Below are 12,209 nucleotides of genomic sequence, written 5' to 3' on the forward strand. Positions count from 1 at the left end.
CGGGCTTGGGAGACAGAAGTCATGGGTTCAAATCCCGGCTCCACTACTTGCCAGCTGTGTGACTTTGGGTCAGTCATTTAACTTCTCTGTGCCTCAGTTCCCCCATCTGTAAAATGGGGATTAAGACTGTGAGTCCCCCCGAGGGACAACATGATTGCCTTATATCCTCCCCATTGCTTAGAACAGTGATTTGCACATAGTAAGCACTTAACAAATGCCATTATTATTATTATTATTAGAAGGGGGAGACAGACAACAGAACAAGTAGACAGGCATCAATTTATTTTGTGCTTACCATGTGCAGAGCACTGTACTAAGCACTCGGGTGAGGACAAGGATAAACAGATGCATTCCCTGCCCACGATGAGCTTCCAGTCCAGAGGACCCAGGGCCCCACCACCTCCCACCCAGACCAGTTCCCCCCACCCCCCTAGCCGGACAGAGTTTTGGGGCAGCGGGTGCCCATCCCGGCCCCATGGCCCCCTCTCCCCGGGCCCAGAAATTATTGCACAATGCATAATGTATTGAAATATAAGGTTTAATTAAATATGTGCTTTTTTATTATCAAACGAGGAAGATGAAACATGAGCAAAACAGTAAAAAAAATCAAGGAGAAGAGGAGAATTTACAAAACAAGGTGACAAGTCATGAGGTGCCTCTCGGGACTTACTTGTAGAAGAGCTCATTTTGTAAAGATACGCTGAAAAGGAGAATTTAAATCTTTTCTGGTCACGAAAGCTGATAACACAATTTCATCCCCGGAACCAGGCTGTTTTTAATGCTTTTTTAAAGGCTTCCTTCACATCCTTGTTCCTCAAACTGTAGATTAACGGATTCAACATGGGAATCACAATGGAATAGAACAAAGACACCACCATGCCATGTTCCAGAGCGTAGCTCGAACTGGGTCTGACGTACGTGGCGAGTATCGTACTGTGATATATGGTCACTCCTGCCAGGTGGGAGGCGCAGGTTGAAAAAGCCTTGTGTCTCCCTTGAGCGGAGCGGATCCTCAGGATGGCAGCCAGGATGTAACCATAGGAGACGAGCACAATCAGGATGGTGACCACCTCTATAGAGCTCACAAAATTGAAGAGTAACAGTTCGTTGATGTGCGTATCAGAGCAGGAGAGGGATAAGATTGGAGGGATATCACAGAAAAAATGTCTGATTTCATTGGAGCCACAGAAGGATAAACTGAAGGTGGCAGCTGTATGTAAAATACCATGCAGAAGGCCACCAATATGTGAACCAGTGATGAGTGGCATATAGATTCTGGGTGACATAACAGCCATGTAGAGCAGAGGGTTAGAAATGGCTACATAGCGGTCATAAGCCATGGCAGCCAGAAGAAAGCACTCTGTAGTTCCAAAGGTTACCAAGAAAAGCATTTGTGCGACACAGCCAGAAAAGGAGATGGATTTATTCCCCATTAAACAATTCAGCAACATCTTGGGGGTGACAACTGATGAGTAGCAGGCATCCAGAAAAGATAAGACACTCAAGAAGTAATACATGGGGTTATGAAGACGGGAGTCCATCCTGATTAGCAGAACCATTCCCAGGTTCCCCACCAAAGTGAAAAGGTAGATGGCTAGAAACAACAAGAACAGGATGATCTGTAGCTCCCCAGGAACCAGGAATCCCATCAGAATAAACTCAGCCACAGTTGAGTTATTATGCATAGTCCTAGTCATCTGCATCCAGTCCTGGAGGAAAACAAAAATTGCAGCTCTTATAAGCGATGTAATGTGCTTGGAATTACAGCTAAGGTTGCTATTTTATCATTTATTTAGCTCTTTTTCCTTCCCCATTTTTCTAGTCAGTTATCTTGCCCGTCACTAGCCATTTATCTCGACACTACAATTTCAATGCACTAATACATAAAGTGGCAAGACTGTTTTCTACACCTAATTTAAATGTAATATAAAGATCTCCTGTTATCCCTCACATTCATAAAATCCTCTGTTCTAATGCCTACTTCAACTCCCCTTATCAGAACTTCATCCATCCCTCCTACAAATTCAATTACCAATCTTCACCCGATTCACTTCCAAGGATATCCAACTTTAAAAATGAAAATGCACCTACAAAGAAAATATGCATACATATATATGCAAACATATATGATACATATATCATAAATAACTTCACTAAAGGATGTTTTCATTATAAATGCTATTTATTCTTCATGTTTTCCTTGAAGAATAAGTGGAACTTGCCTTAGTATTATCTAATAGGAAAGGAGAATAAGGAGAATATCTATTTTACAGACTGAATGTCTCTCTTTGGGTAGCCCTGGAATGAGATCTTCATAGTGTGAGCCCGTCTTCTTGACTGGGAGCCCATTGTGGGCAGGGATTGCCTCTGTTTGGTGCTGAATTGTACTTTCCAAGCATTTCGTACAGTGCTCTGCACACAGTAAGTGTTCAAAAAATATGATTGAACGAATGAATAGTGGGGTGAATCCCAGGGATTATAACTCCACCATCGGGTGTAGCCTGGTATTAGAGTTCCAAAACATGGCAAGGTCTGTACACTTGTCATCAGGGGTTGGATTGTCTCAATTTTGAATCAAGGGACCTTATCAAGGGACCTAGGGTCATCTTGTTGGTGATTAGCACTTCACTGTTCCCACTTCCTGATTTTGCTCCTTATCCCCCTCCCAATTCTCTATTTTTTAATCTTTTCCAGTTCATCATTTCACTGAACCCCGTACTTCCTTGATCTCTCCTTCCCACTCCCACTTTATGGACCACAGCAGAGTGAATTTGCTTTCATTCATTCATTCAATCATATTCATTGAGCACTTATTGTATGCAGAGCACTGTACTAGGCGCTTGGGAAGTACAAGTCGGCAACATATATTTGCTTGGCAGAGCTTCGTCATTCTACATTCAGGAGAGACTCCTTTCCCTTCTAACCTTCTCGTAGGATCTCGGAGCCATTCTTGGTTTTCCTGATTTTACTGTTTCTTTGCCCCAAGTCTAAACAGAGTCATGTTCCACAATCCTTCAGGATTCAGGCTGTGTAAATTAACCAAAAACTTCATTGGATACTCCCTTCTAAAGGCACAAACTCCAAGACAATCTTCTCATGAAGTTCTATCTTCTCATGAAGTTCTAGAAGGAAATGAAGCAGAAATTCCTTTTTAAAGTTACCTCTGGAGCTCTATTAAGTTTGTACTATGAGCCCTTGGGAACTAATTTCTGACACACCCAGGGGTTCCATATCTCAGGTGAGTTATCTAGACAGTCACAGGTACTCAGTGTCCTTTGGGAAGAATGAGAGCATCAGTAAAAAAAAAATAGTAGTAGTTCAGGAATGTTTATTAAGTGCTTACTGTGAAATAGAGAGAGGCTTTAAGTATTCAGTTTCAAGTATTCCAACCCTAAATTTTAACAAGATTTAATAGCAACACACAGTTACTATTCAGTAACAAAGTAGTACCATGCAGTAACATGAACCACTATTTCAGTCATGCAGTTATCTCAATCTAAAGTAGAAGGTTTGCAAACTAGCTACTGAAATGCTGTTGAAAGCTAGGTGAATTACTTAGGTTTGGAAAAGAGGCCATGCTATTGGGAAGAATATAATTTCATTCATCGATGTTAGTCAGCTTGCAAGTTCAAAAAAACCAAGAGGAACGGAAACATGTCATCCATCCCAAGCACTATTGTATCCTTCTCTTATTACTCACGTGCAGGCTAGATTATTATCATTATTATCAAGTGCATGCTAGAACGATGGTTTAAATGGACATATAGCCTAGTGTGGGGGGATTGGTTGAAGGGAATGAATAGCAGTTTTATTTTTACTGAGCGTTTAGTTTTTCAACAGTGTTCATTAGTTAGGTGATACATTACTTTTATATCACTATCACTTATAGGCAAGATTAAGCAAATTATTTGAATTCACATTTCTACAAATAGTTTCTGATGAAATGTTACACTGAAACACAGACTCATTCTATGATAAAAACAAATGAGGGTTTATTGTGGCAAACTTGGGAATACTGATGTTTTGGGATTTGATTTTAAATTCACTTGATTTTTCTTCTTCCTCTCATCATCATCATCATCATCAATCATATTTATTGAGCGCTTACTGTGTGCAGAGCACTGTACTAAGCGCTTGGAAGTACAAGTTGGCAACATATAGAGACAGTCCCTACCCAACAGTGGGCTCACAGTCTAAAAGACTCTCATTCATTCAATCATATTTATTGAGCACTTTCTTTGTGCAGAGTACTGTATTAAGTGCTTGGGAGAGTTCAGTGTAACAATAAATAGATACATTCCCTGCCCACAATGAGCTTTAAGTCTCATGACAGGAAAATATGTTTCTTTACCTACATTAAGGTCACCATCATTTCGAATATTGATAAAGGGCTTACTCTGTGCAAGGCATTGTTCTAAGTTTTTTCTTCTTTTTCTTTTTCTAATTGCTGATGTGATTTCATGAAACTCAACTAAGAAAAGATTGAGAAGCATGGTGGTCTAGTGGAAAGAGCATGGCTGTGGGATCAGAGGACTTGTCTGCTGTATGATCTTGGGCAAGCCACATAACATACCCGTGCCTCAGTTTCCTCATTTTCAAAATGGGGATTCAGTACCTCTTTTCCCTTCTACTTAGACTGTGAGCCCCAGTTGGAACCTGCTTATCTTGTATCAACCTCAGCACTTAGTAATAACAATAATAATTATAGTATTTGTTAAGCGCTTATTATGTGCCAAGCGCTGGGGTAGATACAAAGTAATCAGGTTGTCCCACGTAGGGCTCACAGTCTTAAGCCCCATTTTATGGATGAGGTAACTGAGGCACAGAGAAGTTCAGTGACTTGCTCGAAGTCACACAGCTGATAAGTGGCGGAACTGGGATTAGAACCCATGACCTCTGACTCCACTAAGCCACACTGCTTCTTGGATAATAGTAAAAGCTTAACAGATATTATTATTATTACCATTGTAATGATTACGTGTCTGCTAATTCTTTTGTATTGTACTCTCCCAAGTACTTAGTATGGTGCTCTGCCCATACAAAGTGTTCAATAAATATCACTGATTGATATTATTATTATTACAAATAGTAGTTGTAGTAGTAGCAGAGAAGCAGCATGGCTCGATGGAAAGAGACTGGGCTTTGGAGTCAGAGGTCATGGGTTCAAATCCTGACTCCGCCAATTGTCTGCTGTGTGACTTTGGGCAAGTCATGCAGCGTGGCTCAGTGGAAAGAGCCCGGGCTTTGGAGTCAGAGGTCATGGGTTCGAATCCCGGCTCCACCACAAGTCTGCTTTGTGACCTAGGGCAAGTCACTTAACTTCTCTGAGCCTCAGTTCCCTCATCTGTAAAATGGGGATTGACTGCAAGCCCCACGAGGGACAACCTGATCACATTGTATCCCCCCCCAGGGCTTAGAACAGTGCATTGCACATAGTAAGCGCTTAACAAATGCCATCATTATTATTATTAGTAGTAGTAGTAGTATTACTGACCCAGAAGTGGAATAATAATAATGATGTCATTTATTAAGCGCTTACTATGTGCTGTTGTCCACCCTAGCCACATAGTCCAGCAGATGCAGCATTGACTGCATTTTCCCTAAAGGCTTAGCATAACCGACTCCATTGCATGCAGGGCTTAACAACAGGATGTGCGAGGAATAGGCTCCGGCCTCGCAGAAGATCCTGTAATCGAGGAGGGCTGACACTGATCAAAGCAGCTATGCCCTATCTGAGACGCCCCCATCTTGTGTGGGCGATGCCTCCTGACAATAGGGTGCCAAAGGGGAATGCTATGTGTAGCTCCGATGGGGAACCAAATAAAAGGGAAGAAGTGGTTGGGATAGGGGCTGTTTGTCACTCGTGTCTCTCTGGAGGTAAACGGGCGAGCAGTCAGCTTTCCTACCTCTACTGCTCTATCTGAACTCAGGGCTCCGAGTCATTTTTCCTATCTGCGTCACCAGCTTGGGTTCTCGAACCTTGTGGCCGATTAACTTATTTTGCCCCCTACTTGTCGATAACAGTGCAAGGCACTGTTCTAAATGCTGGGGAGGTAACAAGGTGATCAGCTTGTCCCACGGGAGGGGCTCACAGTCTTAATCCCCATTTTACAGATGAGGTAACTGAGGCCCAGAGAAGTTAAGTGACTTGCCCAAAGGCACACAGCTGACAATTGGCGGAGCCAGGATTTGAGCCCATGACCTCTGACTCCAAAGCCCGGGCTCTTTCCACTGAGTCACGCTGCTTATAAGCATATGGAACAAGCTATAAATGTACCATGTGGAAAAAAATATTAAAATTCCGCAATTCAATACAAAACCATAACTATTTAAACTATAAAATAATGAATCACTGTTCATTGCCTGGAACGCGTTGTCCTTGGTCTCTCACCTCTACAGATAAAACTACCTGGCTGATTCAGAGCCACAGCCTAGCTAGCATTCTAGCCATTGCTCCCCTGAGCCTAGATGGCTTACATAAATCAGGAGCCTCATATGGGACGGGAACTTTGTACTTTATTATGATGATGATGATGATGATGATGATGATGATGGCATTTGTTAAGTGCTTACTATGTGCAAAGCACTGTTCTAAGTGCTGGGGGGGATACAAGGTGATCAGGTTGTCCCACGTGGGGCTCACAGTCTTTATTCCCATTTTCCGGATGAGGTAACTGAGGCTCAGGGAAGTTAAGTGACTTGCCCAAGGTCACACAGCAGACAAATGGCAGAGCCGGGATTAGAACCCATGATCTCTGACTCCCAAGCCCGGGCTCTTTGCACTGAGCCACGCTACTTCTCTATATGCTTAAACCGTATCTACCCCAGTGCTTCGTACAATGTTTGGTATACAGTAGGAGCTTAACAAATACCATAATTATTATTAGAGGCTTCTGCTTTCCCCCTCATTTACTGGAGATAAATCAGTCAGTCAACCAATTGTATTTACTGAGCACTTACTGTGTGCAGGGCACTGTACTAAACACGTGTTAGAGTTAAAACACAACAACATAACAGGCTTGGGAGTCAGAGGTCATGGGTTCAAATCCCGGCTCCGCCGCTTGTCAGCTGTGTGACTTTGGGCAAGTCGCTTAACTTCTCTGTGCCTCAGTTACCTCGTCTGTAAAATGGAGATTAAGACTGTGAGCCCCATGTGGGACAACCCAATCACCTTGTATCCTCCCCAGCGCTTAGAACAGTGCTTTGCACATAGTAGGTGCTTAACAATGCCATCATTATTATTATTATTATTCCCTGCTAAGGCTTCTCTTGTAGAAATGTGGGGTGTATGAAAAGGCAAACATTTCTCCAATATCTAAGGAGACACCTCCCGGCCCCCCGTCAACCCACCCCCAGCCTCCAGAGCCCCAGGGATAAGGGAGTCCAGAGCTGCACAGTTCTGGGCTTCTCCTTGCCCACTGCTCCTGCTTTTGTGATTCCTCCAGGCCTAGTATTCCCAACCCCTACTTCCCACCCGTTGTGAGAAGGTCCAGGAAGAATAATTCTCATTGATAGCGACTAAATAATGAGATGAGACTAAATAATGATAATGACTGTATTGCACAGCAAGAGACCGGTAATATTGCTATTGCTTTAGAGATATTCAATCAATCAATCATATTTATTGAGCACTTTCCACATGCAGAGCACTGTACTAAGTGCTTGGAAGCATACAATATGAATCACTAAGTGCCTGAGAACCCTGACTTGCTCCCTTTGTTCTTCCCCCTTCCCAGCCCCACAACACTTATTCGCTATCTGACTTTTATTTGTCTGTATTGATGTCGGTCTCACCCCTCTAGACTGTAAGCTTATTGTGGGCAGGGAATGTATCTGTTAATTGCTGCATTGTACTTTCCTAAGCGCTTAGTACAGTGCTCTGCACATAGTAAGCACTCAATAAATGATTGAATGAATGAATGTAAGAGGGTTGGTAGACAGGTTCCCTATTCACAACAAGTATTCATTCCAGATTAGTTAATTCACTATGGGTGAGTTGAAAGGAATTTAAATACTTTCTGATCATTGGAAACCAGAACATGGATCAGTTTCAAAACATGTGTTTTACTAATGTGAGTTGTGGTTACTTGTAATATTAATGTATACTATGGCATTTCTTCAGTGTTTATTAAGTTTTAAGCACTGGCGTGGATATAATGTAATCAGTTCAGATACAGTCCATATAATAATAATAATAATGATGGCATTTGTTAAGCACTTACTATGTGCAAAGCACTGTTCTAAGCGCTGGGGGGGATACAATGTGATCAAGTTGTCCCACGTGGGGCTCACAGTCTTAATCCCCATTTATACAGATGAGGTAACTGAGGCTCAGAGAAGTTAAGTGACTTGCCCAAGGTCACACAGCAGACTTGTGGTGGAGCTGGGACTCGAACCCATGATGTCTGACTCCAAAGCCAGTGCTCTTTCCACTGAGCCACGCTGCTTCTCTAATCGCTTAGTCCATATCCAACATGGGGTTCAAAGTCTAAAGAAGGGAAAGAGTAGGTATTTAATTCTCAATTTACAAATGAGAAAAATGAGTCACAGAGAAGTTAAGTGACTGGCTCAATGTCACACAGCAGATACGTGGTGGCACTGAGATTAGAACCCAAGTCTCCTGACTCCAAATTCTGTGTTATAGCCCTGTGAGGAGTCTATTGCTCCTTATGTGTTTCATCACTGAAAATGTTTCTCTAAAACTTTTTTAAAAGCATCCTTCACATCCTTGTTCCTTAGACTGTAAATCACTGGATTCAACATGGGAATCACAACGGTATAAAATAGAGACACCACCATGCCATGCTCCAGAGCGTAACTTGAACTGGGTCTGACGTACGCGGCGAGTATTGTACTGTGATATATGGTCACTCCTGCCAGGTGGGAGGCGCAGGTTGAAAAAGCCTTGTGTCTCCCTTGAACGGAGCGGATCCTCAGGATGGCAGCCAGGATGTAGCCGTAGGAGACGAGCACAGTCAGGATGGTGACCACCTCAATAGCACTCACAGAATTGAAGAGTAAGAGTTCGTTGATGTGCGTATCGGAGCAGGAGAGGGATATGAGTGGAGGGATATCACAGAAAAAATGCCTGATTTCACCGGAGCTGCAGAAGGATAAACTGAAGGTGGCGGATGTATGTAAGATGCCATGCAGGAGGCCACCAGTATAGGAGCCAATGATGAGCGACACATAGATTCTGGGTGACATAACGGCCATGTAGAGCAGAGGATTAGAAATGGCCACATAGCGATCATAAGCCATGGCAGCCAGAAGAAAACATTCAGTGGTTCCCAAAGTTACGAAGAAAAGCATTTGTGTGGCACAGCCAGAAAAAGAGATGGATTTATTCCCCACTAAAAAATTCACCAACATCTTGGGGGTGACCACTGAGGAGTAGCAGGCATCCAGAAAAGATAAGACACTCAAGAAATAATACATGGGGTTGTGAAGCCGGGAGTCCATTCTAATCAGCCCAACTATGCCCAGGTTCCCCACCAAAGTGAAAAGATAGATGGCTAGAAACAGCAAGAACAGGATGATCTGTAGCTCCTCAGGAACCTGGAATCCCATCAGAACAAACTCAATTACAGTAGAGTTATTATGCATGTTCACTGCCACATATCCAATCTGTAAATTGTGCAGAGTATTGAAATTAAGAACTGAGCTGAAATGATCCTTTTATCATTTGTAAAATGATTTAGCCTCACATAGACATTTATCAGACATTAATCGATGAAGTCAGTGTATTTATTCAGTGTCAGAGCTCTATTTTCTTCATTCTCCTTAAATGAAAATGACACAATTCAGTAGACTGCTTTAGAGTAAAATATGGACTGGATTCCCTTGAAAGCTTCATATTGTCTAAATTTCAAGATCATCCTGTTTACAAAGGTCTATCTAAACAATTATTACGAGATTTGTCATGATGATATTTTTAAACACTTTCTGTGTGTCAAGCATTGTTCTAAGTTCTGGGGTAGATCCAACTTAATCAGGCTGGACCAAGATCCTGCCCCCCATGGGACTCACAATCTATATAGGAGGAAAGACAGATATTTAATCCCCATTTTACAAATGAGCTCACTGGGGCACAGATAAGTCAAGTGACTTGTCCAAGGTCACCCAGCAAACAAGTGGCAGAAGCAGGAATAGAGCCTAGGTGGTGATCATCATCAACATCAATCGTATTTATTGAGGACTTACTATGTGCAGAGCACATAGCTGGGATCACCACAGTAAGTGCTCAATAATTATGATTGAATAAATGAATGAATGACCTTAGGCAAGTAACTTAACTTCTCTGTTCCTGAGCTATCTCACCTATAAAATGGGTATTACGACTGTGAGCCCTATGATTATCTTGTTTCTACAGGGCTTAAGACAGTGCCTGGCACATAGTAAGCACTAAATAAATACTATTAAAAAATATACCAAGCAGCATGGCTTTGTGGAAAAAGCACGGGCTTGGAGCCAGAGGTCGTGGGTTCAAATCCCAGCTCCTCTGCTTGTCATCTGTGTGACTTTGGGCAAGTCACTTAATACTCTCTGTGCCTCAGTTACCTCATCTGTAAAATGGAGATGACTGTGAGCCCCACGTGGGGCAACCTGATCACCTTGTATCCTCCCCAGCGCTTAGAACAGTACTTTCCACATAGTAAGTGCTTAACAAATGCCATCATTATTATTAATATTGATTGAGGGGATGCACAGGAATCATAGACAAATGAGAAAACAAAGGCGAAAAGGGGGAAGTTGGAAGAGGGGTGGAGCGGTGAAACAGAGGATTGTTGGGATAATTAACTCATGGTAAATTAATACCACTGATTGATTGAGGAATTTGTTTACTGCCAGTTGGGATCACCAGTGGGAGTGGATACATCCATTGTGATTTCGGAGAGGTAAAAGTCTGCTCTCCTGTTATAGAACGCCTCTGACGATATAAATACATTAATCTAACTATATTATTTATCTCTCATTGATTGGGTACACAATTATAGGGAATTTTAGAAAGAGTAGACTCTCCAATTCTGTTACGGGAACTAATTTCTATTCATAACATTGTTCCAGAAGAAAATCGAGAAGCAGCATGGTCTAGTGGAAACAGCACAGGTTTGGGAGTCAGAAGACCTGGGTTCTAATCCCAGCTCTTCCAGTTGCTTGTTGTGTGACCTAAAGTCTCTTCACTTCCTTGTGCCTTAATTTCCTCAACTGTAAAATCAGGATTAAATGTTCATTTTCCTTCCTACTTAGAATGTGAGCCACATCTAGACTGTGAGCCCGCTTTTGGGTAGGGACTGTCTCTACATGTTGCCAACTTGTACTTCCCAAGTGCTTAGTACAGCGCTCTGCACACAGTAAGTGCTCAATAAATACGATTGAATGAATTCCATTCAGTTGCATTTATTGAGTTTACTGTGTGCAAAGCACTGTACTAAGCGCTTGGCAGGGTACAACATAACAACAGACACATTCCTGCCCACAACGAGCTCACAGTCTAAAGGGGGACATGGACATTAATATAAATAAATTGATAGATGAATAGATAAGTAAAATAAAATTAAATAAGCCCCATGTGGAACATGGCCTGTATCCAACCTGATTAACTTGTATCTGTCCCAGCTGCTTAGAACAGCGTTTGACACATAGTAAGTGCTTAATAAATGCTATTTAAAAAATTAGGTTCTGACACATTTTTATGGCTTAAAGCACAAGTTTCAGGGACCAATTGATTAGTAAGTCTGAGGACTGCAGGCTGCACCTAAATCACCTGGGTATGTCCCAGTAAATTCATAGATCACTGACCTGCAGCAGTATGGAGTGGCACAATTAACACTGGTTGAGGAGCCTGAGGACCTGGGTTCTAATCCAAGCTCTGTCACTTCCCTGCTGTGTGATCTGGGGCAAGTTACTTCACTTTTTAGTGCCACAGTTTGGGACATAAGTCACACAGCAGATGAGTGGTGGAGCTGAAATTAAAATCCAAGACCCTCCGACTCCCAGGCCGATGCTCTAACATTCTCTATCAACATGAGAGAAGCAGCATGGCTCAATGGAAAGAGCATGGTCTTGGGAGTTGGAGGTCATGGGTTCAAATCCCAGCTCTGCCCATTATCAGTTGTGTGACTTTGGGCAAGTCACTTAACTTCTCTGTCACTGTTACCTCATCCGTAAAATGGGAATTAAGAATGGGAGCCCCATGTGGGACAACC

At 42.4% G+C, this 12,209-nt stretch overlaps 2 protein-coding genes across 2 annotated transcripts; both read right to left on the reverse strand.

Moving 5' to 3' along the window:
* Window positions 1-736: 736 nt before the first annotated feature.
* Window positions 737-1,685, reverse strand: LOC119943803 (olfactory receptor 5T3-like). Its single transcript, XM_038764972.1, has one exon. The coding sequence runs from the start codon at window positions 1,683-1,685 to the stop codon at window positions 753-755; it is 933 nt and encodes a 310-aa protein (XP_038620900.1). The 3' UTR covers window positions 737-752.
* Window positions 1,686-8,679: 6,994 nt separating this feature from the next.
* LOC119943865 (olfactory receptor 1094-like) lies at window positions 8,680-9,606 on the reverse strand. Its single transcript, XM_038765051.1, has one exon. It carries the CDS (start codon window positions 9,604-9,606, stop codon window positions 8,680-8,682), a length of 927 nt encoding a protein of 308 aa, XP_038620979.1.
* Window positions 9,607-12,209: the final 2,603 nt, after the last annotated feature.

The sequence above is a fragment of the Tachyglossus aculeatus genome, chromosome 22 (genome assembly GCF_015852505.1).
Source record: "Tachyglossus aculeatus isolate mTacAcu1 chromosome 22, mTacAcu1.pri, whole genome shotgun sequence".
Classification (NCBI taxonomy): domain Eukaryota; kingdom Metazoa; phylum Chordata; class Mammalia; order Monotremata; family Tachyglossidae; genus Tachyglossus; species Tachyglossus aculeatus.

Coding starts and splice junctions, on each gene's coding strand:
- LOC119943865 (XM_038765051.1), bottom strand. CDS start 9,606: ATGCATAATAACTCTACTGTAATTGAGTTTGTTCTGATGGGATTCCAG.
- LOC119943803 (XM_038764972.1), bottom strand. CDS start 1,685: ATGCATAATAACTCAACTGTGGCTGAGTTTATTCTGATGGGATTCCTG.